Raw genomic sequence first — 25,476 nt, 5'->3', positions numbered from 1 at the left:
CCTGAGCTGAAGTCAGATGCTCAACTGACTGAGCCACCCAGGCGCCCCTAGAATAATATTTGGCCAAGCATCTGGATGCCATGGCCCAGTCAAGTTGACACATAAAGTTAATCATCCGGGGTTTTTACTGCCTCAGTGTAAACAAGTTCTGGTCAAAGAGGGGACACCTCCGTCTGTTCTTAAATTCTGCGGGCCTTAGCCTCACACAGTCCGGAGGACTCTGTTCTCTCCTCCTCTCCCCCGGCTCTCCCCTTCCCTCCTCTACCTCATCTACCTTCCCCGTCAGGAACAAAGCCCAGTTCCTCTCTATGGACCTTGCAGGGTGGTTTGGCTCTCCTTGGCACTTTTCAGTGGTCTTTCCCATGTTCATGGAGGCAGGCATCCCTCAGAGGCTCTGTTACTTGCCCGGGGGACACAGGAAGTGCCAGGAACGGGCAGAGCTGGCACCTGAACCCAGATCTTCTGATGTAAGATCTCTGACCCTATCCTGCTGTCATCAGAGTCACCAGAAGGTACCCCGCAGGGTCACATAACGGGTCTCATGCACAAACTCAAAAACATTTTTAGAGATGCACATTTACTTTAGCCAAGGTGAGAAAAACAAACACGAATTACCTCATTAATAAAATTACACAGGACAAGGTCATATTAAAAATGGTGAGCCAATAAAAGGAAAACATGATGAAAGTATAAACGGAGAGGTTGGCAGCACAGGCCAGATCTAAATCATAAAGGTGGCATGAAGGACAGAAGTCTGCAGACGGCGAGCCTTGACAGAGACCTCTTTGGTAAGGATGTAAAGAGCTAACTTGTCCTGATTCCCTGTTTTCTATGGGTGACAGCTTCAAGCTAATTAGAAGACACTGAGGGTTTTGTGTGTATGTGTGTGTTTTTTTCTTCTAAAACCAGAAGAGCGGAAATCCGGCACTTTACTCTTATTTCTTTGAGCTCAGTGAGGGAACAAAACCTATTCACCAGTTCTATCCGTAGGGTCAGGCAAAGGCTTTAATTCCCCAGGAAGAATCGGATCTACCCCACAGCCTGCAACCTGACCTGTCTGAGAATGTGGCTGCCGCCAGCCAGTGGCTGCTCATGTGTGGCCCAGTGACGCCGAGACACAGAGGCTGCACTGGAGCCAGAGCCCTGGGCAGATGCTTGGCTCTGTCACTACCTTAGACCAGGCCCCAGCGACAATGATGACACCGGTAAAAAATCACAGCGGTGGACGCTTACTCTCTGGCAGGCACAGGGCTGAGGGCTTCCCAACACAGCAGCCTCTCCACACGGCGAAACAGCAGCCCCAGGTGATGCATGCGATCGATGTTCTTATTTTACAGATGTGAAACTGAAGAACAGAGAGGTTATGTAACTTGCCCCAGGTAACAAAGCCGCTGGAGGCTGAACCAGGATTCATACCATCTGGTGTGATTCAAGAGCTCAACCTGGATGTCTTCTTACATGTGCCATGGCCATTAGACATGAAGCCCTTTCTACACATCATTGCCTGTTACCCTCAAGACAGAGACTTGGGCCCCAACCTGGCTCTAGCACCTCTGTATCAGAGAACCAGGGGTTCAAGGCATGGGGAGCCCCCAGGGCACACTGGGGGAAGTGATAGGGATTCTGCCTCAGAGGGCCCATGGCTGGAGCATCCTTAGGCATCTGAGACGTGAGGTTCCCTGGGATCCCACCCTGGAGAAGCTGCCTTCCATCATTCTGCCTCTGGCCAGCTGGTCTGACCCAGAGGTCAGCAAACTATGAACCCACGTGCCTGTTAGTCTGCTTTTGTTTGGCCCACACACTAAGCTAAGAGTGGTTTTCACATTTTTAAATGGTTGAAAACAAATCCAAAGAAGAATACGATTTCAGGACATGTGAAAATTACATGAAATTTACCTTATGGTGCTCATACACAAAGTCTCATTGGAACAGTCGGGTCCATTTACCTGCACATGGTCTATGCTGCTTTTATGCTGTAAGGGCAGAGCTGAGCCCTTGTCATGGGGGCCACAGGCCCACCAAAGTGGAAATATTTTCTTTCTAGCCCCTTCCAGAAAGTCTGTAAATCCTGCCCTAGTCCACCCTGGCGGCCAGTGTGGGAGTCCTCCTTAGAGCCTCCCTCCCCTATGGCCTCTGCCTTCACCTCCCCAGCGGTGGGGAGCCGGCAACACCTGTGCCAGGTGCCAGGGCCACGTGTGTCAACACCGAGTGCAGCTTGGCTGACTCTGCTGCCACCCTCTGGGCCCATGGAGCCAATCCACCACTCTCTCAAGGCCGTCCGTCAGCTCCTTTCTTCCCTCTCGCGTCCAGCCTTCCCTGCAGTGCTCTGGGAAGCAGAGGGAGGACGGCGGCATGTCACAGACAGAAGGAATGAGACGTAGTGTGGTGGCCAGGTTGGCTTCCAGTTCCTCCCTCCCCCCATCCTCCCAAAACGGCACTCCAGGGGGCCTCAAGCGCTCTCTCTACTAACACTTGGAGTCTCTCCTCTGTGATTCCTCCCTGTGGCTCCCCTGGCTTGGCCTTTGTGGTTCCAAGGCAGCTGGGCCTGACTTCTGCCCCTCTCCCGTCCACCGCGGGGATCGGCCGTAGGCTCTGAGCTCTCCCGTCATATCCAGTTACTGGCATCCCCATCCTGACTACGGGGGTGGGGGTGGGGGTGGGGGCTGGTCCTCAGGGACTGCCCATATTCACAGCGTCTGTTGTCTGCAGCTTGCTTTCTGAGCAGATGGGTCTCTGACTCAGTCCAGGGGTAAGCTGACAGTCAGAAATGGACAATGGGCTTCTTGGGTTACCTTCTGACGTCTGTCTATAAAACAACCCAAAAGATCTGTCCACAGAGGATTCTGCAAAGGGTTTTGAAATCTTTGCTAGGAGAGGGCTGTGTCGACACCACCCAGTACCGAGTATCTGGGATCCTTTCAGCCACAGCTGCTGCCTTCGGGAAGCTCTCCTGCTAAAAGATAAGGCGGAGGGGCCTGCAAATGTACAGACTCACACGTACATGGTAACGAGCCAGGCTAATCTGCGGGGAGAACAGTTAACTGTGGATCCTGGAGGGGTGGACGGTGTAAATTCCAAATAAGCACTGATCGGCCAGATAAGTGTGGTGAGGGGTAGGGGAGGATGTGGGCTCTCGGCCAGAGAAACCTGGGTCTAGATCCCCACCCTGATTAGCTGTGAAGCCCTGGGAAATGATATGCTCCTTCACACTTACTTTTGGTTAAAACTGGAAAAAAATAGCAAAACCTGGTAGGGTCACTGTGAATATTAATAACTAGGATACTAACATTGTCCCTGACACGTGGTATTTGCTCGCCAAATGTCACTTTCCTTTTCTCTTGTCTTCCCTCCTACGATGGGCCAGGGACCATGCCAGGTGCTGAGGGTCCCGACAAGTGAGGTACAGCCCCTGCTCTCAGGAAGCCTAGCCTAGCTGGGGAGACACACATGCGTAGCTTCTAACAGAACAGGACAGTGGTCTACAAGTGCGCGACAGTGGAAATAATAAAAACAATGGTGATGATAGCAAGGGCTGATGTTTCTTTCTTTCTTTCTTTTTTTTAATGCTTTATTTCTGAGAGAGGGAGAGCGAGACAGCATGAGCAGGGGAGGGTCAGAGAGACAGGGAGACACAGAATCTGAAACAGGCTCCAGGCTCTGAGCTAGCTGTCAGCACAGAGCCCAACGCGGGGCTTGAACCCACGAACCGTGAGATCATGACCTGAGTGGAAGTCGGAGGCTTAACCGACTGAGCCACCCAGGCGCCCCAGGGCTGATGTTTCTGATGGTTCCCACACACACGCCTCCTGGGGACTGTCTCGCTTCCCTCTCACGACCACCCAGGCAGGTATATGCTGTTGTAGCTAATGCTACCCAGAAGGAAGTGGAGGCTCTGAGCCCAGAGGCAGAGAGTGAAGAAGCCTAAGCAGCGAGGGGGATGCAAGAGCGCAGAAGTGATGGCTGGATCTGCAGGGCTCAGGGAGGGCTTCAGGGAGGAGGCGAGAATGGCTGAGCTCTGAAGGATGCAGGCTGGAGTGGGTATGCCAGGCCGAGGGGGCAGTGAGCACACAGGTGTGCGGGTGGATGACAACTTGGTGAGCTGAGTGACGCTCACCCCTGAAGCCCACTGTGCTCAGGGACCCCAGTTCTACAGGGCTTCCCTCGCAGCGAGGGGGTGGAGTCAACAGCCCTGACATTATTTGACTCCTGCAGTTTCCAGAAACACTACGTCATCGGTGATCACAGCCAATCAGAAGTACCTCCATCTCCTTATCTACAAGAAACCTATGGAAAACTAAAGGCATTGCTCAAATGGCAGCTATTTTTCATTTCATTCTACTTTTAGAGGCTCCTCGGCTTTGGTTCAAGTTTCTCTGGTTCTGCGGAACTGATCACAGCTTCATTACCAATTCACTGGGGGCCTGGGTGAGTCAGTCTCCGCCTTCTCTCTGGCCTCTGTCTCCTTCTGTGTAAAGGAGATGAGCTATTATAGAGCGTTTCTTTTTTTTTTTTTTTAATTTTTTAATGTTTTATTTATTTCTAGAAGAGAGAGAGAGAGACAGCGTGAGCAGGGGAGGGCCAGAGAGAGAGGGAGTCACAGACTGAAACAGGCTCCAGGCTCTGAGCTGGCAGTCAGCACAGAGCCCGATGCGGGGCTCGAACCCACGAACCGCGAGATCATGACCTAAGCGAAAGTCGGACGCTCAACCGACTAAGCCACCCAGGCGCCCCTATTATAGAGCGTTTCAATATGTGGTTTCCAATCCAGTGGCATCAGCATCACCTGGGAATTTGTTAGAAATGCAAATCCTAGGGCTCACCCCAGACCTACAGAGTTAGGGACTCTGGGATGGGCCCCAGCCCTCTGTTTTTTGCTTTTTTTTGTTGTTGTTGTTGTTTTTAATGTTTATTTATTTTTGAGAGGTGGGCAGGGGCAGAGAGAGAGGGAGACACAGAATCTGAAGCAGGCTCCAGACTCCAAGCTGTGAGCACAGAGCCTGACACGGAGGGCTCAAACTCACAAACTGTGAGATCATGACCTGAGCCCCCCAGGCGGCCCCAGCCATCTATCTGTCTTTAACAAGACTTCTAGGGAACCCTGATGAGAACCCTGAGTTCTGTAAGACGCCCAGGGTAAGGACCCTTCCAGTAGCCAGATTTAGTTTGGGCTCTAAGATATTATGACTTCATAGTGTTCTCTTTGGACAGAGTATTTCTTGCCACAGGCAGGAGACCCTGGGGATAAGAAGAGAAGCTCTTTCTTTGACTAGCTAAGGGCCAGAGCCCAGGTGAGCTTTTCTAGAAAGCTTCAGGAAAACGTGGCCAACTCTGAAGGTCAGATTTTTTTTTTTTTAGGTAGGAAGTCTCAAACTTGGCATGTGATGAAAGTGGTGGTATCTGTTGCTGGAGAAATAAAGATGAGAGGAGAGCTTTTCGGCTCCAAAACAATGACTCATGGGGAGGTGTGCGTGGCAGAGAGCGGGGAGGGTGCTCCTGGGAGAGCAGCTTCCTCTCTCTGGCCCAGGAGCTTTCTGGAGTGTAAATAAATCCTGGCTTGCCAGCCTCCTCTTGGAGAAATTTGATTACAAAACCTCAGAAGAGCCACACACAGCCATGGTACCTATTATACTGCTGGGCTGGGTTGACGGACTTAAGTGAGGTTTGGCTTCCAGGACAGCCTAAAAGATCCCATTTTCCCTAGTCTAGGCTTAATGCTAAGGCCCATCAAGAAGATGAAGGAAGAAGTTAACAGTACTGGCGAGTTTCCTGATGCCAGAGGGCACATCCAGACTGTCCCTGGAGAAGTGTTAGGGACTAGCTGTTTGGGCCAGGACATGGGGTTCCTCCCTGTATTGGGAGCAAGAAGTACCCATAAAACCGGCTATTTCCAGGTATTCCCGACCCTCGCTTGGTGTATCTCAATAACAATAATGACAAATATTACCACGTTCTTTTATATAGCAATGACCACATGCCAGGCACGGTTCTGAGTATTTTACAATGATTAACGAGTTTAACCTTCACAACAACCCCACGGAAGCACCATTAATATACCCCTAATTACAGGTGAGGAAATAGGAGGCCACGTCACGGAGCTAGTAAGTCAGTGCAGTCAACAGGGCGCTGGAGAGTCAGGAGACCGGGGCTGAGTAAGCCTGTGCCTCCGGCCAGGGTGCCCGGCCCACCCGAGTGCCGAGAAACGCGGGAGGCGGAATCAGGTGGTTCCTGAGATCACTGCCAGCTCGGGGAGTCTGCGACTGTGTGGTCGCCTTGCTGCCGGTCTCGCGGGTTTGCCAGCGTCTGGCCGGGCCCCGGGAGCAGCAGGGCTGCCTGGCCGCGTCCCCGCCAAGTTGCTCGCCCAGACGCCAAACCCCAGTCTCCTGGTCCTGGGAGAATGGACTTCTAACCCTTCTCCGGTATCAGTGTCCGGAGAGTCCGGCGAGCCAGGAAGGAGACGGCAAGAGCCCAGGCGGCGCGACCCGGGCTGGGGGAGCGATGAGGGAGACAGGCGAGGACTCAAGGATTGCAAAACCACGCAGCCCCTTCAACCCCCAAAACTTTCTCCTAGGATTCGGGACCCCAGCAGCCGCACATTGGCTGAGCCGCGGCCGCCCGGACCCGCCCTCCCTTTGTAGCTATTGGCTGCCGTAGGCATCCATCACAAGTCGAAGCTTCCTAATGGACGACGGCTTTGTCAATCAAGATGGGCGGGAGGCTGGGCGGGGACAGGTCCGAGAGAGACACGCCAGCCTGGTTCCCCCCCAAGCGTCCCTCCGGAGGGTGACTTGGGACCTGGAGGCGCCCGGGGAGACCGAGGCCGGGAGCAGGGCCCTGCGGCGGGGCTCCGGGAACTCACCGATGCGCTGTCCCACCGGAGAGCTGAACGGGTTCCCCAGGAGAAAGTCCATCGCCGCGGCTGCCCCAGCCACCAACCCGGGGAATCAGCTGACAGCAACCGCCAGCGCCGGCGACCCGTCACGTGACGCGCCCGACGGTCCGCGAGGAGGCGCCCGTGGAGGCGGAGCGAAGGGTGTAGAGCGTGGATACAGGCTCCGCCCCTGACGTGGAGGGTCTGGAGCCCCGAGGCGGAGGGCGATGACCTCACCGCACCTCTCCTGGCGCCTGCGGACGTCACGCACGCCGTAGGGCTGGGGCGAATGAGGAGGGCGTGTGTGGCCTCTGCAGGCCACGCCCCCAATGCCTTTGAAGGCCGTGACTTAACGCTCTACGCTTGTCAAACGAGGTCTCAGAGCAGGGAAATGACTTGGGTAAGGTTACACTGCAAGCTCGGACCAGTTCTCACCCTACTGTCTTCGCTCTTGGGACCTCACTATGACAACGCCCCCGTCGTTGGGGTTGACAGCATCTCTGGCCTGTTGTCTCCCCGCCCTGACAGAGCTCTTCCTATCTGATGGCGAGGTCTCCCTGCTGCAAGATGCACCTGGCTTGCAGCCCGCGTTCGCTTACCTCGAATTAGAGGCCAGCACCAGGGGACTGGGGTCCCTTGACACAGAACCAACTCCATGAATTGTAGCGAGGAAAGGGCTAGAGCCCAGAGTGGCAGAATGCACACAGATGGGGTCACAAGTGGGCCCTGGGACTCATTTCTGTCATTAATTTACTGTGCGATTCAAACAGCGAGCCTCCATTTTTGCTGGATGCTGGAATTAGATCAAGGACTGTATACATTTTGTTTTAGGTTGCAGGCTCTTTTGAGAATTTGAAAAACTACAAGCCTTTCTGAAGCAAAAAGAGATACAATTTAACTTCAAGGAGTTTTGGGGGTCTCTGAAGTACAGCAGTGGACCCCAAGTTAAAAATTTTATGAATTTCAAAGGCCTTTCCTCGTTCTAGGATTCTCTTTTTTCAACCTTCCTGTGTACCATGTTTTAAATATTGCGCCTACACATTAGATCAGATCTGATCTATCGGTTATGTTTTTTCTCTTCATCACATGCATTCCAAAAGATACAAAACCACATTGGTAGTTTGGACTACTGCAGGGTGCTTTAATATTTAAATGATCACCGTATTTGTGACTTTTAAATTGGAAGGCTAGTAAGTAGTACAGATTTGGGATGATGGAAGACCTAAATTAGGACCTAACCACTTCTGTATGTTAACCTGTTTGTGCTGACACAGTGGCTGACATCTTTACTGTGCAATATAAAAACTTTAGGGGTGCCTGGGTGGCTCAGTCAGTTAAGCATCCGACTTCGGCTCACCATATCACAGTTCGTGGGTTCGAGCCCCGCTCTGTGCTGACAGCTCAGAGGCTGGAGCCTGTTTCAGATTCTGTATCTCCCTCTCTCTCTGACCCTCCCCTGCTCACACTGCCTCTCTCTCTCTCAGAAATAAATAAAACATTAAAAAAAAAAATACAAACTTTACGGAAGTCATGTGCTCCTGTGCTTTGAAGTGTTTTAATAATGCTCAGGAGACCTATTCATAAATGCGGTTTCCCTCTACTCGGTGAAGGCTGGGATCCTATGTCACCACTCTGCTCACCACTTTTGTCTAGCACAGTGACTGATACATTAAAATTTAAGTCAATCTACCTTAAATCAAATACCTTTGGTATTTGGACCATAAAGGGTGGGATGTACATTTAGGGTGACTTCCATGTCAGGCACCTTCCATGTTTTTCTTCATTTGAGCATATTGCTTGGTTGTATACATGGTATTTAACATTTTTGGATTCTTCCATTAGGAGCCCATAGGCTTTAACATGCCCATGCTGGGTGGTGATTTCTTGAAGTTTTTGCCTCCTTGCACCACTCTGGTTTAAAGTGGTTGTGGACAGAAGATCTTGGCTTTATTGACAAGAATGCAACAGCCATAAGTTGCATCCTTCATGGTAAAAAAGATGAACCCCCCCCATACTCCCAAATGGGGAGTGGAATCATATCAACTTCATGCAAACAGAAAGGAATATAAATGGCAAACATTAAGTGTAGTACAAAACTGATTAAAACTATGTTTTACAAGCGTTTTCTGGGGTACCTGGGTGGCTCAGCTGGTTGAGTGTCTGACTTCTGCTCAGGTCATGATCTCAAGGTCCATGAGTTTGAGCCCCACATGGGCTTACAGCTCAGAGCCTGGAGCCTGCTTTGGATTCTGTGTCTCCCTCTCTCTCTCTACCCCTCCCCCACTTGTGCTCTGTCTCTCTCTGTCTCAAAAATAAACGTTAAAAAAATGTTTTTAAGTGTTTGCTAAAAACAAAAAACACCCCAAAAAGTGTCGGCTAAGGGGCACCTGGCTGGCTCGGTCAGTTAGAGCATGTGACTCCTGTTCTCGGCATCCTGAATTCAAGCTCCATGTTGGGCATAGAGCTTATTTAAAAAAAAAAAAAAAAAAAAAGTGTTTGCTAGCAAGGAACAAATTCAGTTAGTAAACAATCTGCTTTTAATTTTTTAAATGTTTTAGTAATATTGATATCAATGCCTGCTTGTGGGTAAAAATGGTTAAGTCCCCTAAGACTCACATTCTGCATAAATGTAATCTATTACATCCTTCAAGTACTTTTGTTATTTTTATTTTTTAAATTAAATTTATTTATTTATTTTGAGAGACAGTGCGCACGAGAGAGCGAGTGTGTGGGGCAGAGAGAGAGGGAGAGAGAATCCCAAGCAGGTTCTGCAGCATCAGCATAGAGCCTGAGGCAGAGCTCAAACTCCTGAAGCACAAGATCATGACCCGAGCTGAAATCAACGAGCTGGATGCTTAACCGACTGAGCCACCCAGGCACCCCTCAAGTACTTTTAGATAAAAGTCACGATCCTCTGCCTCCGCAGTTGGAAGACAGAAGTATGATGAGAAAGGCGAGGCCCGTATAGTTAAAGCCAGCCAGGACAAGAGAACATCTGAACAATGAAGAAGTTTCAGGTAGTTTTTCTACCATGTGCTCAGGACTGTAGATAATAGAGAAGGATTCGGAGGAATTCCATAGAGGATCCAACTTTGCAAGTGGCTCGGGGCAGAAGAGAGCCTAGGCCCCGGGTGAGCTGTTCCTGCGTGCCGCTCGTGGCTTTGCCCTGTACGAGCTGTATGACCTCAGGAAAAGTACTTTTCTGCACTGGTCTCATGTGTAACGGGGGATAAAACTCGTGAGGCTGGTGGGAGGACTGACTGTGAGAAAACATGCAAATCATTCCTTAACAGTCATTCAGCAGCACTGGTCTCTTACAGCCTCTTTCTAAGAGGTCAGTCTTCCCACCGACTGAATATTTCCCTCTTCAGGACTAGGAACACTTTGTGTTTGCATTGAAATTTTTTACCTTGAGAGGTCAAATGTCCATGTATTAAATGTTCACAATATTACTAAATATTCACGCAGGCTGCGAGGCGGGAGGGACCTTACCGCTATTTTACTGGTAGGACTGTGGACGTCCATAAAGACTAAGCGACCTGTCCAACATCGTTCATCAGGTCAGGACAGGCCTGAAACAGCAATGAAATATATCATGGTTAAGCACATGATTTAGATGTGACCCTTAATACACGACTGATATTTTCTTGAGTTAGACCAACACTGAAGCACATGCACAACTTCATTTACCAGTGAATAGGGCTTCTCTTATCAGAGCTGCTCGTTTTTAGTTTGCAAGGGAGAGAACATGAGAGACTGCAATGTAAATAGTTAATAGAGACAGAGCAAGATGGCAGTGAGAAAAATGGTTAAGATCAGAAAGTTGCCCTCTATTCCAGAGATTTGTCTTTAAAAATAAAAATCATGGTCCGATGTAGGTGAAAAACGACAGGTTTTAGAATTTCAAAGCAAGCTGGTCAGCAACAGGGAAAGGATAACCTGAGACAGGACTAAAAATATTAAAAATGTGATTTTTAATAATATAAGTACAAAATTTTATTTCTTTATACAACTGTAATGGGATTTGGATCAAACCGCTAGAATTTATTTAAAAAACAAAATAAAACAATGATATAAAAACTGCAAGAAGGTCTGAATCCAAAGTTTTTCCTCTAATAGTACCAAATACCACAAGGTACAGATTATTATACAAATGTGTACAAATTTAAATACAAATACAATAAGGGTTGGGTTTTAAAGGAAAACAAACAAACAAAAAGCAGGTCCTCACTGGGATTTCATTAACGTGCACGAAGGACAGGGGCAGGACTGACCTCTTCCGTACTTCTCCAGGTCTCCCAGGCCCCTCCTTGATACCCTGTGTCAGACAGGAAACTTCCACGGGTACAGATGAGGTGTGGCATGGGGTCTAACACAGGCAATCAAACCCAGATCTGCTCTTACTGATTTAGGTTCCCAAACATACCCGTTTCCTTCTGTTTCCCCAATTAAACTTCACCACTGCTCTGAGCTGAGGGCCTATCAGCAGCTAGAGCACCTTTGGGAAAGGAAGCCCTGGGGCCACACGGTGGGGAGGAGGGAAGGGATGAAGTAGGATGTGGGCTGGCTGCAGGGTCCTCAAAGATCTACTTCCATGCTGCAGCGCTCTGCCTCGGCCGGCCGGGGAAGAAAGCACAGTCCCCTCTGCCCCGGCCAGGGGAAGAAAGCACAGTCCCCTCTGCCTCGGCCAGGGAAGAAATCACAGTCCCCTTGGAGCTTAGTTTTGGCCGGAACCCCACACCAAACTGAAAAACAACCCTCAAGTGCTCAGCTGTCTTCTTTGGAACTGGGAAGCAAAAGTCTGGTTCTTTGGAAAAGTGGGCAGCTGGGAATGGTAACATTCCTTTTAATTTTACTTTCTTGACATTATTGAATTATAAAGAATTAGAATCCTGACATAATGATTCCTTTTATGAGGCACGATACCTTAAAATGTAGATGATCTGGGAGTTTTCAGAGGGGATCAGAGGAAAGGAGGAGGGAAGAAATGACAAATCTGTATCTTCCACATGCTGTTGCTGGTGGAGGCTTTTGTTATTAAATTATATATACAGAAATTTACAGGATAAATTAAAATCTAAGAGATTTTAAAGAGTTAAATACACATAATTAAAACACACAGTCACGAGCGCACATAAATAAACCTACATGAGAATTGAGTACTCTTTTTGCAATTCACTTATGTGTGGAATGCAGAACACTGGGTATCTGCCCACCAGGGGAGCCAATCGGATGAACCCAAGAATCACGCTGGGCCAAGTTCATCTTCCACAGCCATCAAGCAACTAAGCAGCAAAACCTGTGAGGACTCGGTGGCTAAGCGAATGTCACCGATGGAAGATACCAGCAATTAGTTCTGCAGATGGAATATTCTGGATCAGCTCACAATACATTTCAACTTGTGCAGTGACAGCGTTACCCTCTCTCCAAGGTGTTTCACGCTGCTGGGGCTCACGTAACTCCTGGGCCCTACTGAGGCTGCTAATGGTACCAAAGATTACGATAAATTTTGAGACATGGACACTGGTATAGCAGGAAACGGAATGAACCCCTACAAAGTTCACCTAAGCCACTGAAGTAACTGGGAGATGGGAACGATTTTATCACCTCCAACCTAGGTCACTTCACGTTGCAAGGCTTTGTACTTTCAGTCAACTGGCATCTTCCCATAATCTTTCCTATTACATTTCAGACTGTGAGACAGGTAAGGCAAATGGTCAGTGATGGGTCTGGAGGTACAACTGAGTTGGAAAAAAAAAATCACATTTTTAGCTGTCCATAAAGAGATGCCCTTGGCACCCAGAACAAGCCCCCAGCCCCCAAGTTTCATTGATTTTTAAGGCAGATTGATCCACCACAGGAGAAAAAAGAATCCCAAGTCCATATTCATGCCAAGGTTTCCTCTTGGCTAAACCTTTGCCATTTCATAAAATTATTAAAAGCAAAGTAGTTACAGTCCTATGTATATATTGTACATTATATATATGTATATGTATATGTATATATATAAAAATTCGAAGCCTGTGCCCGGAGACCAGCGATCTGGAGCACCCACATACACACACACCAGCAATGGGGAGGACGAGGTCTCTGTCCCGGGGCTCCTCGCTGTCACAGTCCAGGCATGATGTAAGCAATGTTGTCTAATGTGTTTGACTGCAAAACAAGGGAAAAGGTTCAGCTGCAGAGTACTTTACCTTAGTTCCCCGAGCCCTATTTCCTTGTTCAGAGGAGAGAGAGGAGAGAGGAAACTGAGAGTGAGAGAGTGAAGCCGGCACCGTGCCGTCTGCTCCCCTAGGAGCTTTTCCGCGGACTCCTCCCATTAATCCTCGTGGAAAAGAGGCGGAAGCCTCCTGCTCCGTCTGGGTGTAGAAGAGCAGAGGGGCAAGACGGGAGGTGCGGCCCCTCAGGGGCTGGAAGCGTCTCTCCATAGGGCTGTTCAGGGAAGTGGCACTTTTCCTAGTTGCACGGAAAGCACAGCATGTATTCAGTGGCCCAGGACTGTGTTCTTGGGTCAATACATGGAGAGCGTGCCATCCGCCAGGAAGCCTCATGAGCTTGTGCCCTGAGAGCTCGTGGAGGCAGGGCCTCTGTGGCTCCTGAGGGGTCTCGCTGAAAAACTCCAAGGAACACAGGGAAAACTCACCAAGACCTGCTTGGGACAGCCGTTCAGTTCAGGTAGTTGTGTGGTCAGACACGCCAAGGGGCCAAGCGCACAGATGATGGAATCCAGAAGCACGGACAGACTGCCGGACACGGCCACCATGCCCTGCAAGGAGAGCAGTAAGGAAGAGCAGGTTGTAATCAAGTCCCACTCCTGAGGTTCCCTCCACGTTCTGGTGGTTTCCTTACATTGTTCTTTTTTTTTTTTTTTTNTTATGTTTTATTTATTTCTAGGAGAGAGAGAGAGAGAGAGAGCGTGAGCAGGGGAGGGTCAGAGAGAGAGGGAGATACAGACTGAAACAGGCTCCAGGCTCCGAGCTGGCAGTCAGCACAGAGCCCGACGTGGGGCCCAAACCCACGAACTGCGAGATCATGACCTGAGCAAAAGTCAGACGCTTAACCAACTAAGCCACCCAGGCGCCCCAGCCTTACATTGTTCTTTTAAGTCTTGCCCGTGCTATGCAACTTGCAGCAGAAATGGAAGGTATCTACTTTGGTAACTCTGTAAGTTGTTTAAAAAGAAACCTTTTACAATACGTTCCCAGGTTCCCTTTCTATATTCCTCACCCATCTTACCCTCTGTGCAACCTAGGGTTGGCCACTTGGCCTTCCCTACTCCAGAGAGCTCCTGGGAAGATCTGTGGAGGTCATGTGGGCAAAAAGTACTTTTTTAAGGAGCTCCACAAATCTAGCTCCAGTGTGAGAACTGAGGGTTCTACAGCCCTACACATGACCATTTAACACAGACATGTGCACACTTCTCCACGTGTGGGGCTTTCTGACAGCTGGTGACACCACTTTTCTGGGTTGAGTTGTTCACCCTCAGAAAGAAGTGAAATTGGTTCCTTTCAAATTTTAACACTTTGCCCAATTCATAATGTCTCTCTGTGATTCAAACAGGTAAGAAATACGATCGCTCACTGCAAATGCGCCTGCCTAGCTCCTGTGTCACCTGCTTTAGCTAGAAGCCCTGTGAGGCTGTGTCAGCCAGGAACACAGCACAGTCCTTCAGAGAAGGAGCTCCGGGCTCAGGACTGCTGGGTTCCCCGCCCCCCGCCCCTGTCCTGGGGCACGATGCTGCCTATGCTGTGCCCAGACAATAGCCTACACAGAGGGGATTAAGGAAGATAATAGGTACAAGGTACTTGGGAAGGTGCCGGGTACATGGTTAAGTGTTCAAAAAGTATCAGTAATTATTACCATTATTAGCAAAATCTTCGCCTCCCAAACTGCATTTCTGGCTGCCTGCTAGGTCTGTCAGTTTGAAAGTTTCCAAATCTCAACGTGCTGTGAAGCCACCTGCCCTCCTCCGAGCAGCCCTTCTCTGCTGAGGCCACCACCACTCACATCACTGGCCAGACTCAAGGCCTTGCCGTGGCTGACTCTTCCCTCCCCTTTCCTTCTTGCAAGGGGGGCCATGCAGCAAGGGCTTAAGAGCATGGACCTCGAGTTGCGCCACCAAATTCAGGCCTCTGTTTTAGCACTTAGGTGCTGAGCTCCAGAGCAAGTTACTGAGTCTCTCTACATCTGTTTTTTCTTCTATAAAAAGAAGGGAACAAAAAATTCTCCCCACAAAGCTGCGGCGTGAATTACATGAAAGAATTGATAGAAAGCACTCTGAACCAAAGCTGACTGACTAAGCAGTCAACCTGTTAGCAATTAATAATATGGTTCCATTACTTTGGGCCTACAGTTAATTATAGCTAATATTTGATGTCGGACTCTCCCAGAGAATGGTAAGGGCAGGAGCCATGTTGCATTCCTTTTTATATCGTCTCAGTAATCACTGGTATTCTGCATAGAGTAAGCCCTCAATAAATATCTGTTGACTTAATTCAAATCTCTGTCATGTCTGGACTGCATTACTGTTACATAACTTCTCCCCAAGTCAGGTCGCACTCCCAATCTAAAACAGAAGACACTTTCAGAGGAAACCAAATGAGAGCGCTGATCACATCCTTCCCAACTCAAAAAACAAACAAACAAACCAAAAAACCCCCAAACCCCTGTAGTTCCTCAATAGCAGAGAATAAACACTTGAGAGGGTCCAAGGCCGTCTGTAATCTGGGCTATAGCCTTAATTTTCGGCCTTCCTCCACCTTATGTGAAAGATGGTCTAAATTTTCATCATTTTAGCAGTAAAAAACGTTTTTTCAAATAAAACCTGACGTGGAAGAAACAAAACAAATGAGCAAAGGGGGGAAAAGAGTGAGAGGGAGGCAAACCAAGACACAGACCCTTACCTATGGAGAACCCACTGCTGGTCACTGGAGGGGAGGCGGGTGAAACGGGAAGGGGACTGAGCAGGGCATGATGAGCACCGGTGATGTGGGAAGTGCCTGAATCGCACACCTGAAGCTAATATTACACTGTATGTTAACTAACTGGAATTTCAGTAAAAAAGATACCCCACCCCCCACCCCGGGGTGTGGAGTCCCAATATAAAAGCCCGGTAGAGGATCTGGTTAAAGCGGGAGGGGGGGGGGCTCCTTTCATCCATGTTGGTAGAAGACCCCGAGTTCGAGGAGCAGAGATGCACACCGTTTTCCGGTTTGGAGGGTCTCTTTCCAATGTCTCCGCGAGACAAACCCCTCCAGACCCCTCCAGGCCCTGTTGGAAGATCACCTCCCTTTCACAGAACCCCTCCCTCCTGACCACCCCGCCCCCAGCTCTCACTGTTCCCTAGCTCCTCTCGCTGCATCAGCTAGCCTCGGGGAGACAAGGGCAGGAGTGAGGCACAGAGCGTCAATCTGTAGTCGTCACTTAAAGTTATCAGGCTCCTGGTATCCAATCTATAAACGAGTGACTTGTAGACAGCAATGTTCCTACAGTGCAGCATGTAGTTTCAGGTGGCATATAGGCCAACACTGAGCATTTTGACGTATGCCCACTGTGATGCCCTGTATTTGAAAAAAAACTGAGGATATCAGACTTGCATCAAGGGCATCCTTGTGAAAGAATGGATAGATTTATTTAAATAAAAATATAAGGTGAATAAGTGTGGTACAACGAAACCACAAATTGTGAGGATGTAGGCAAGTAATAGAAGTCTGGGAAAAAATGGACTGGAAGGGATGGGGAATTACCACTAATGTGTATGGAATTTCTTTCGAAAGTAACAAAGATATTCTGGAATTAGATGGTAGTGATGGGGCCACAATTTTGTGAATATACTGAAAAACCACTAAATTCTATAGTTTCAAAAGGTGAACTTTAAGGTATGTGAATTATATCTCAATAAGACTGTTACCTAAAATAAAGTGGGCTGGAGAACCTGCCCAAGTCATAGGGCCCAACACGGGGCTCAAACTCACAAGATCATGACCAGAGCTAAAGTCGGACACTTAACTGACTGAGCTACCCAGGTGCACTGAGTCTTTCCCTTTTCTGGTCACCATGTGTGTATTACTTTTTCTAAGCAGCTGCTCACAGAAACTGGCTTTTCTTTCTTTTTTTTAAAATTAAATATTTATTTATTTTTGAGAGAGAGAGAAAGAGAGAGAAAGAGATCACGAGAAGGGGAGGGGCAGAGAGAGAGAGGGAGAGAGAGAATCTCAGGCAGGTTCCATGCTGTCCTCACAGAGCCAATGCAGGGCTCGAACCCATGAACTATGAGATCACGACCTGAACTGAAATCAAGAGTCAGATGCTTAACTGAAAAGGCCACCCAGGCACCCCTTAATTGCTAATTATGTACATGTTCTATCTTTGCAATGAAACTGTAAGTTTCCTGATGATAGGAAANTTTTTTTTTTTTTTTTAAATAAATGTTTATTCATTTTTTGGGGGGGGAGGGGCACAGAGAGACAGAGGATCTGAAGTGGGCTCTGCGCTGATAGCAGAGAGCCCCACGCGGGACTTGAAATCACAAACCATGAGTATAAGACCTGAGATGAAGTCAGATGCTCAACGACANAGAGGGAGATACAGAATCCGAAACAGGCTCCTGGCTCTGAGCTAGCTGTCAGCATAGAGCCCGACACAGGGCTCGAACCCATGAACTGTAAGATCATGGCCTGAGCCGAAGTCAGACACTTAACTGACTGAGCCATCCAGGCAGCCCTCAACAAATAGTCTCTAAACTAAATGGAAATACCAGGGGAAGTCTGGAATATGAAAGTGCATGAAACAAATCATTTTTACTTCTAACTTTTTAGGAAACTAAGAATGACTAAATATGAAAAATAAGTAAGGATCCCAGAATATTTTACTCTGGAAATGTCTACATCCATTTAAATATCTGAGCCTATATAGAAATACCCTAGTTGTTTTGAAGTCTGCTAATTTATTAAAACTAGCCAGAAAACCTAGGTAACCGTCATCTTTTGTGTCCTTTGGCATTTTATTTGTTGAATAACAATTCAACTTCCACAGAGAAGTGAATAGTTTTATATTCCACACTGATTTTTATGGCTTTAGCAGCAGAGACTGATTTCTTTGCTGAAATGTCCTATTAGGACCCAGTGGAAAACTGAAATACTACACTATGGAGTTAGCCAAGGGGGCAATATGATTAGAAATTGAATATGGTAATAGAAATGGAACATGACAGCTTTTCAGGTTAAGTGATTTTGAAATTGAAGCTGAAAAGGACAAAGATCTCCCTGGGGGCACACAGCACTGTATAATTCAAGTGCAGAGTAATGAGGAGCTTGAGAACCTCAATTTCCCTATTTGCTACCTATTTGCAAAGAAATAGAGGAAGTCTTAATCCCTATACAATTTACTCTTTTTAAGACCTTGCTGGAAATGTGCAGAAAAATGCAAACTCTCTTAGAAGTACAAATGATCAAAACTTCCATGGGATTTGTATTCATTTCTTTCCATTGCATTTTTTAAAAAGTCAGAATGAATTACAGGATGATATGGATACAATTACAATTGTATCTCAATAAAAACTGGGAGGAAAAATTATAGAATATCCTAACTTCTGTTTGTGCCATTGTTCAATAGGAGGGGGTAAGTGCAGACTTCGAGAGCCAGTAGATTCCCAGTCTCTAGGTGTTTTTACGAGCATGTATCTTCTTTGTTACTGTATCCTGAGCACCTGGCATAATCTCACACAAAAGAGCAGTAGTTGCTGGCTGGGTTCACATGGAAGGAGGAAATGGACTCACATCATATCAGAAACTGGAGCTATGCTCATAGTCTCACTCACCTCGGTCTCCTGCAGGCGGTGTCCAATGAGGCTTAGGGACTCTCCCAGCAGCTGTAGATGAGCAGCGACATCGATGGGCTCTGTCTCAGGGGCTTTGGCTGGCGAGGCTGGTAACAGCATGGTGGTGGGTGGGGATTTCTTCTGGGGTGACAGCACTCCTGCAGAGGAAGCTGAGAACAGAGACAAAATAGAGAGATAATGCTTACCCATGGCCTGGAACATCACAAAAACGTTCTTCCCAGGGTGCCTGGGGGGCTCAGTCGGTTAAGTGACCCACTTTGGCTCAGGTAGTGATCTCGTGGTTCATGGGTTTAAGCCCCACATCAGGCTCTGTGCTGGCAGCTCAGAGCCTGGAGCTGGTTTCGGATTCTGTGTCTCCCTCTCCTTTCTTTCTGCCCCTCCCCAACTTGTGCTCTGTCTCTCAAAAAATGAATACATGTTTAAAAAAATTAAAAAAAAAATTCTTCCTGATTTTCCCCTTTTATGAGCTATACCAGGCATTAGCAAAACTGTGAACTGTAGGCCAAATCTGTATATACTTTTGCATAGCCTGTGAGCTAAGAATGGCTTTACATTTTTAAATGGTTGTAGATAAAATGAAGAAGAGTATGTGACAAAGAATGCCTATGGCCCACAAACCTAAAGTATTTACTCTCTGCCCCTTTATAGAAAACATTTGCTGACTTCTATTTTCTAATTTTTCTTTTTTTTTTTTTGCAATCTGTAATATTCAGTAGTAGTATCTGGATATCAAGATCTCCTTCTGACATAGGCTGCTCTCCCAATTTCCTAGGTAGGAAGCAAAATTCACCATGCTCTCGGGAAAGGAGGGCTAGAGTCACTACCTTTTACTTTCACGGGAACTTCTGAGCAGGAGGCTTTTCTTTTCACAGTTGTAGCTTCTGCTTTATTCTGTTTGTGTTGCAGATACTGAGCTTTTTGCTTCCAAATCTGCAGTGAGATCAGATCAAAATTATGATAAATGAATCAGGACAAAATGTAAAAGGGAACCGTCATGGAAGAGGACAATGAAGAAAGGGAAAGGAAACCCCGGAGGGGGCAGAGGTTAATGCCAACTTTTTTTTTTAATGTTTATTTTTGAGAAAGACAGAGCATGAGCAGGGGAGGGGAAGAAAGTGGGGAGAGAGGATCCGAGGAGGGCTCAATGCTGACAGCAGCGAGCCTGATGCAGGGCTTGAACTCATGAACTGTGAGATCACGACCTGAGCGGAAGATGGACGGATGGATGTTCAAGTGACTGAGCTGCCCAGGTGTCCCTTAATGCTAACTTGGAAGCTAAGGGTTACCGAACAGGCTTCAGATGGTGACTACAGCGATATCTCAGTGGAGGACTGCAAACGTTCCTCCCCGCTAAAGGTCAGGGCCCAGCAGGGACTGTGAAGTCACTCTAAGGTCGAAATGGAAAATCATAGGGTAAACATCTGGCTCAGTATGATGTCCGTGTGGTTCAAACAGTTCTTCTGATCTGCCGGTTGGCAACACCAATAACAGGATGACAATAACATGGAAAATAGAGACTAAAGATAACTTACCTGGGTGACAATAATTTCATTGCTTCACCAGGATGAGCTGTGCTGTAAAGCAAGACGGTAATTCTAGTCCCTAGACCAACCTTCCAATTACCTGGCTGGAAAGTGACCCTGAATGGTTCCGATAGGACTAGTTATCACTGTGTTACTGGTTCCTGATAGGAGGGCATACTGTTTGGTAAAGGCTGATGAGGATGATGGCCTGCAACCCACTCACCTAGTAAACACAGCCCACATTTTCTCTTAACCCTTAATTACTCCCTAACTTAGGTCATCTTTTGGCTCAAGCCAGAGAAGACAGCCTCCCTGCAGTTAAATCCACAGTAGAATAAACTGGCACCAGCCCGTGTTAATGTCCTCTGCCAAACCATTTTCTATCGATCTGTGACTTTTTTTCACTATTTTCATTATTGGCTTGATGGGCTATAGGAGAATTACCTATTTTGAAAGGCATAAAGCAATGAAAACTGTGTTTGCCAAAAAGTGCACTTACCAGTTTGTCTTTTTCTGGCAACTGCTTCCACACCTCTGCCAGTTTTTTACTGAGTTCCCCAAAGTCTGGCATGAAAGAGTAAAAAAATGCAACACAGTGAAGGTTGGACTATAAACCAAACAGAAGATTGATAAAAGCAAAAACTAGAAGAAGGATTTCCCAGCTCAGATTTAAATTAACACAAGGTTCTTTCAGAAAACCAACTAAAATCCCGTCACTTTTCTTGATTCTTTGTTCTAGAGAAAGAAGGGGCTGTTTTGGTGGTCAGTGAGATAGGCTCAAATTCTCACACATCTGTTCTCCAGAGATTTGTCCCTTCAGCATCTTTCTGAGGTCTTTTAATTCGATCTCATTATACAAAGCTTATCAACTTAGGTTAAAGAAAACATGTTTCACAGAATTTGATTAAAAAATGTTACATTTTTACCAAGTTTTGAGAGCGGAGAACCAAAGAAGAATTTCCCTCGAGCAGCTCAGAAGCAATCCTCTAGAAGTGTATTGCTGCCTTCCCATCTGTACAGCAAGGTCATGCTTTATAAAGCACCCGTATCTGTTATGGTACTTCACATGGGCCTCACGACAACCTTGATGAGAAGGTTGCGAAGCTATTGTACACAGCAGGCAAATGAGATTTGTGGAGGTTAAGTGACTTGCCAAGGTCTGTGGCGAGTGTTTTTCTCACCTCACTAACTTCTGACACAGAGACAGACAGAAGCAATGTGAGTCAGTCATCTCACCATGACTCACACCCAGGGGCCAGATTAAGGGAAAGGTCAGCTGTAGAACCTTGGCGGCAAACAACTCCGTGTTTCTGTGCGGGGCTCCCTAACATTTAATTTTATTCAGTTTCCCATTTTCTCATTTTAAGAGATATAAGCCGAAAGCTTCTCTCTTTTATGGATGGGGTGGACTAAGACAGAATCTAGAGTGACTTCAGAACCGAAGGGGGGGAAATGAGATTTGTGCTATTTTGGTACCCAGGGAAGGAGCTGCCTGCTGACTGGCTGAATTAATCAGAGACACGGCTAGAAAGGACCAAAGCTGCAGATGAGACGTGTCCTTACCTATACCTGGATGGTCAGCCACGATGGTCACGCGATACTCTTTACAGAACACCTGGTAGGCAGACATGTTCTTCTTTTTTGGCTGGTGCCACGTGAAAACAGAACAGGTAAGAGTGCATTAGAACGCACGCTGAGTGACCCTGAATCATGGTTACAAAACAGATATGAGACCTGTACTTTGTCATCTAGGGAAGAGTTCTGAGCCACTAACCAGCTTTCTAAACAGGATAGCTTTCAATTGTATTTCATTTTTTAATTACATGTAATAATTAATAAATACCAGCTTTGCTTTTATTTTTATTTTGAAAAGATTTTATATTTTAGGAATCTCTATACCCAAAGTGGGGTTTGAACTCAGAACTCCGAGATCAAGAGTCGCGTGCTCTACCGAATGAGCCAGCCAGGTGCCCCCACTTTTACTTTAGAAGGTAAAAACCACATGCTACATCATTTCTAGATATTTAAGTTGTTGCAGCTACTTGATAATCACTTGAAAAGCCCTTCATTCACCTACGTACAATCCCATGTGACATGTTTGAGAACTCTGTGCTAAGAAAATCTTTGCCTCTCCTGGAGTGTCTATTTTTCTCATCTTTGAAAAGAAGAATCGTATCATTTCCCTTTACTTTGGGACCAGAAAGCCAAGGGTTAAATCTGTTCATTTAGTTCCTTTTGATTTCTAGTCTTATAATTTTCCTGATCCTGATCCTATTAGTTGTAGTTTATCACTATTTTATTATTCACATTCTTGTGGCCAACGTGAGAAGTAGGTAAACAACTGGAGACAATTCTTTGGTAGTCAGTGTAAGATGAACCTCTCTCACTCCAGCAAATTGCTTTGTGCTACTTGAAGCATGTTTGTTCTTTACTGTATTATGATACCTCCACAAGCAGGGAGGAAGGAATGACAAGATTTAGCAAGACAATACGACAAAATAACCAGTGCCTGGGCTTTGGATGCTAACGATCTAGTTTAGAATCCTGGCCATACTCTTTGTTAGCAACACAAGCTGCTTGATTTCCCTGAGCTGTAGTTTCTGTGTAAGTAAAACCTGGATAATACCATTTAACTCAGAGGTGGGAATTAATCAAACAGTACCTGGCACTTCGGGAGGTGTGCAGTGATGTTATGACACTATTATTTCTGTGGCAGGCAGAATCCCAAGATGGCTCCCAGGATTTCTGCCCCCCATGTTACACACGCCCTGGATAATGCCATCCCCGTGAGTGTGAGCAAGACTGGTGAATGTGACGGGCTATCACTCCCATGACTGTTATGTTACATGGCAAAAGGGACTTTGCCACACTAGTTAAGGTCCCTAGTACGTTGAATTCTAGTTAATCAAAAGGGAGACCATCCTGATTGAGCCTGACTTATCATTGTGGTCAGTCAGGTGAGCCCTTGACAGGGATGAGACACAACAATAGACACTCTCCTGCTGACCCTGAACTTGAGGAAAAGAGGTTGCCATGAGTTCTACAACTATAAGGAACCAAGTATTGCCGACAACATGAACAAACTGCCAACAACCTGAAGAGGACCCCTCACTCGCGTCGGGAGAACCCAGCTCTGGCCAACACCCTGATTCAGTCTTGGGAGAGACTGGGAGCCCAGCTGAGCCCTATCTGGCCTTCTAAGTACAGAACTGGGAGCTACTAGTGGATGCTGTTTCACACGGCTAAATCTGCGGTAATTTGTTAGGCTACAACGGAAAACTACCATGAGTTCTTTTCTATTCCCTCTCTATCTTTCAAAATAGAAATTGTAGCATCCAAAGAGCCAACAGAAGCTTTTTTTAAAAATATTTTTGGTGAAGGATGATAAAGTGAAATCATCTGGCCTAAATCAGATAAAGAAAATAGCAGCAAGGGCTTTATGCTTTAACAATTTCATTTAGACAGTGAAACTATTTTTAGTATTCTTCTGGTGAAGCCCATCCTGTTTAGAGATGCTGCGGAAGTGAGTTCTGGGTGCTGCGTTTGGTTATTAATTGAGGAGCAGCTTCATGTCCCCAAATGTTCCAAGGTTTTTAACTAATGCTCCCCTCTTCCAAATTCCCTTTTATTGGGCCCCAGATACAATGGAGGGGTGCTACACAGACAGGACTTCATGTAAGTTCTATATTTGGCCATTTGAGAGAGAGAGAGAGAGAGAGGAGAGACAGACAGACACAGACTGATTAGTTGGGGTGATGCCATGCTAAGAACCTATTCCATGGAGTGAGTGTGACAAAGAACATAAATTTGCTTGTCCCGGTAGTGAGTGTGTGCAACTCACTACCCAAGTGTGACTCTGAGACCTGTAGCTGGCACAGCTGAACAAAGAGTAATTCTGGCTTCTGAACCGACACCAGTGACCTCATCTGGTGCCGAGAACCCAGTGGCACTGGGCCGACGTTCAGTGGACCCGCAGTCTGTCAGCTTTTGGTTGTGAAGCCACCTTCCTAAGGGGTTTCCAGGGAAACCTGGACTATTTGCAATTCTCACCTGATGGGCTGACTTTGGAACCTAACCACTGTGCAGAATGCAACTCCTTTCTGGGGACCTAATGTTCAGAATTCAGCCTTAATGGTTACACATTTTCCAGGGCATAGAGATTTTTCTAAAGGTAGGTTTGTGGTTAGAAATACACAAATAATGGACGATCTCTGTGCACACAGCACATTTCCACGTGACTCCAAACGCAAGGCCAGTAATTCCACTCTAGACTTTCTAATGCAAGAAAACATACATCCGGAACAACACTGACTCCCCCTAATAAAATGCTAATATTTCAAAAACTTGGAAACTTTATTGTTAGCAGCAGAAGACTGCCAACAAATCCACTAAGTGTGACTCACAGTGTTGTAATTTTGCAGCCAGAACCTCCTTTTAAGTGTGTGATGACATATATCACAGTATCAAGACCTTTCGAAGAGTTAACTTTTTTTTTCCTTTTAGAAAGAGAGAGTGTGAGTGGGCGCGTGGGCAGAGGCAGAGAGAGAATCTCAAGCAGGCTCCGTGCCCAGTGCAGAGCCCAACGCGGGGCTCAACTCCATGACCCTGGGATCACAACCTAAGCCAGAATCAAGAGTCAGGCACTTAACCAACAGATCTACCCAGGAACCCTCAAAGAGGAATTTTCTTCACGCTTTTTATAAAGCAGTCATGTTTAACTCTTTTGGGAAATAGAACTCTTTGACAATCTGATGAAAACCCCTCTTCAAGCCAATCCAAGACTCTAGTTTAAGAACTTCTAAAGGATAAAACATTTGGGGGTTAAGGCAAAACATAACATGAATCTTAAAAATACAGCTTGGCTTTCTTCTCCTGATGACAAGAATCCAACTGCTTCACTGATACGAATACCGTCTAGGAGACGCTGCAGGACAGCTTTACTGTAGAAACTCATTTAAGCCTGGCAACAACCCTATGAGGTAAATTCCATTATTACTACCATTTTTATTTAAAAAAGTTTTTTTTAACTTTTTAAAGTAATCTCTCTACCTAACATGGGACTCAAATTCATGACCCCAAGATCATGAGTTGCATGCTCTACTGACTGAGGCAGTTAGGTACCCCATCACTGCCATTTTAATTTTTTAAAATGTTTATTTATTTTTGAGAGAGAGAGAGAAAGAGAGAGAGTGACAGACAGAGCATGAGTGGGGCAGGGGCAGAGAGAGAGAGAGAGAGAGAGA

General features: G+C 46.8%; 2 protein-coding genes across 6 annotated transcripts in view; both read right to left on the bottom strand.

The window, feature by feature from the left end:
• Nucleotides 1-6,976, bottom strand: part of TOM1 (target of myb1 membrane trafficking protein) — a 39,136-nt gene extending 32,160 nt beyond the window's left edge. For 2 of the 3 annotated variants that reach the window (XM_077762034.1, XM_077762036.1), the window contains exon 1: nucleotides 6,857-6,976. In XM_077762034.1, coding sequence (XP_077618160.1) covers nucleotides 6,857-6,908 — 52 coding nt within the window. In that variant the 5' untranslated portion in view covers nucleotides 6,909-6,976. The remainder of the gene's footprint in view (nucleotides 1-6,856) is intronic. The other variant, XM_077762037.1, reaches the window with a different exon arrangement.
• Nucleotides 6,977-10,819: 3,843 nt separating this feature from the next.
• The window catches only part of HMGXB4 (HMG-box containing 4), a 29,625-nt gene continuing 14,968 nt past the window's right edge, over nucleotides 10,820-25,476 (bottom strand). For all 3 annotated transcript variants that reach the window (XM_077762031.1, XM_077762033.1, XM_077762032.1), the window contains 6 exons: nucleotides 21,797-21,878; nucleotides 20,733-20,797; nucleotides 19,535-19,640; nucleotides 18,690-18,859; nucleotides 13,515-13,637; nucleotides 10,820-13,024 (listed from right to left, as the gene is read on the bottom strand). In XM_077762031.1, coding sequence (XP_077618157.1) covers nucleotides 12,980-13,024; nucleotides 13,515-13,637; nucleotides 18,690-18,859; nucleotides 19,535-19,640; nucleotides 20,733-20,797; nucleotides 21,797-21,878 — 591 coding nt within the window. In that variant the 3' untranslated portion in view covers nucleotides 10,820-12,979. The remainder of the gene's footprint in view (nucleotides 13,025-13,514; nucleotides 13,638-18,689; nucleotides 18,860-19,534; nucleotides 19,641-20,732; nucleotides 20,798-21,796; nucleotides 21,879-25,476) is intronic.

The sequence above is a fragment of the Crocuta crocuta genome, unplaced genomic scaffold (genome assembly GCF_008692635.1).
Source record: "Crocuta crocuta isolate KB4526 unplaced genomic scaffold, BGI_CrCroc_1.0 scaffold193, whole genome shotgun sequence".
Classification (NCBI taxonomy): domain Eukaryota; kingdom Metazoa; phylum Chordata; class Mammalia; order Carnivora; family Hyaenidae; genus Crocuta; species Crocuta crocuta.
Note: the sequence above shows the minus strand (reverse complement) of the source record. Positions and strands in the feature narration are given on the sequence as shown.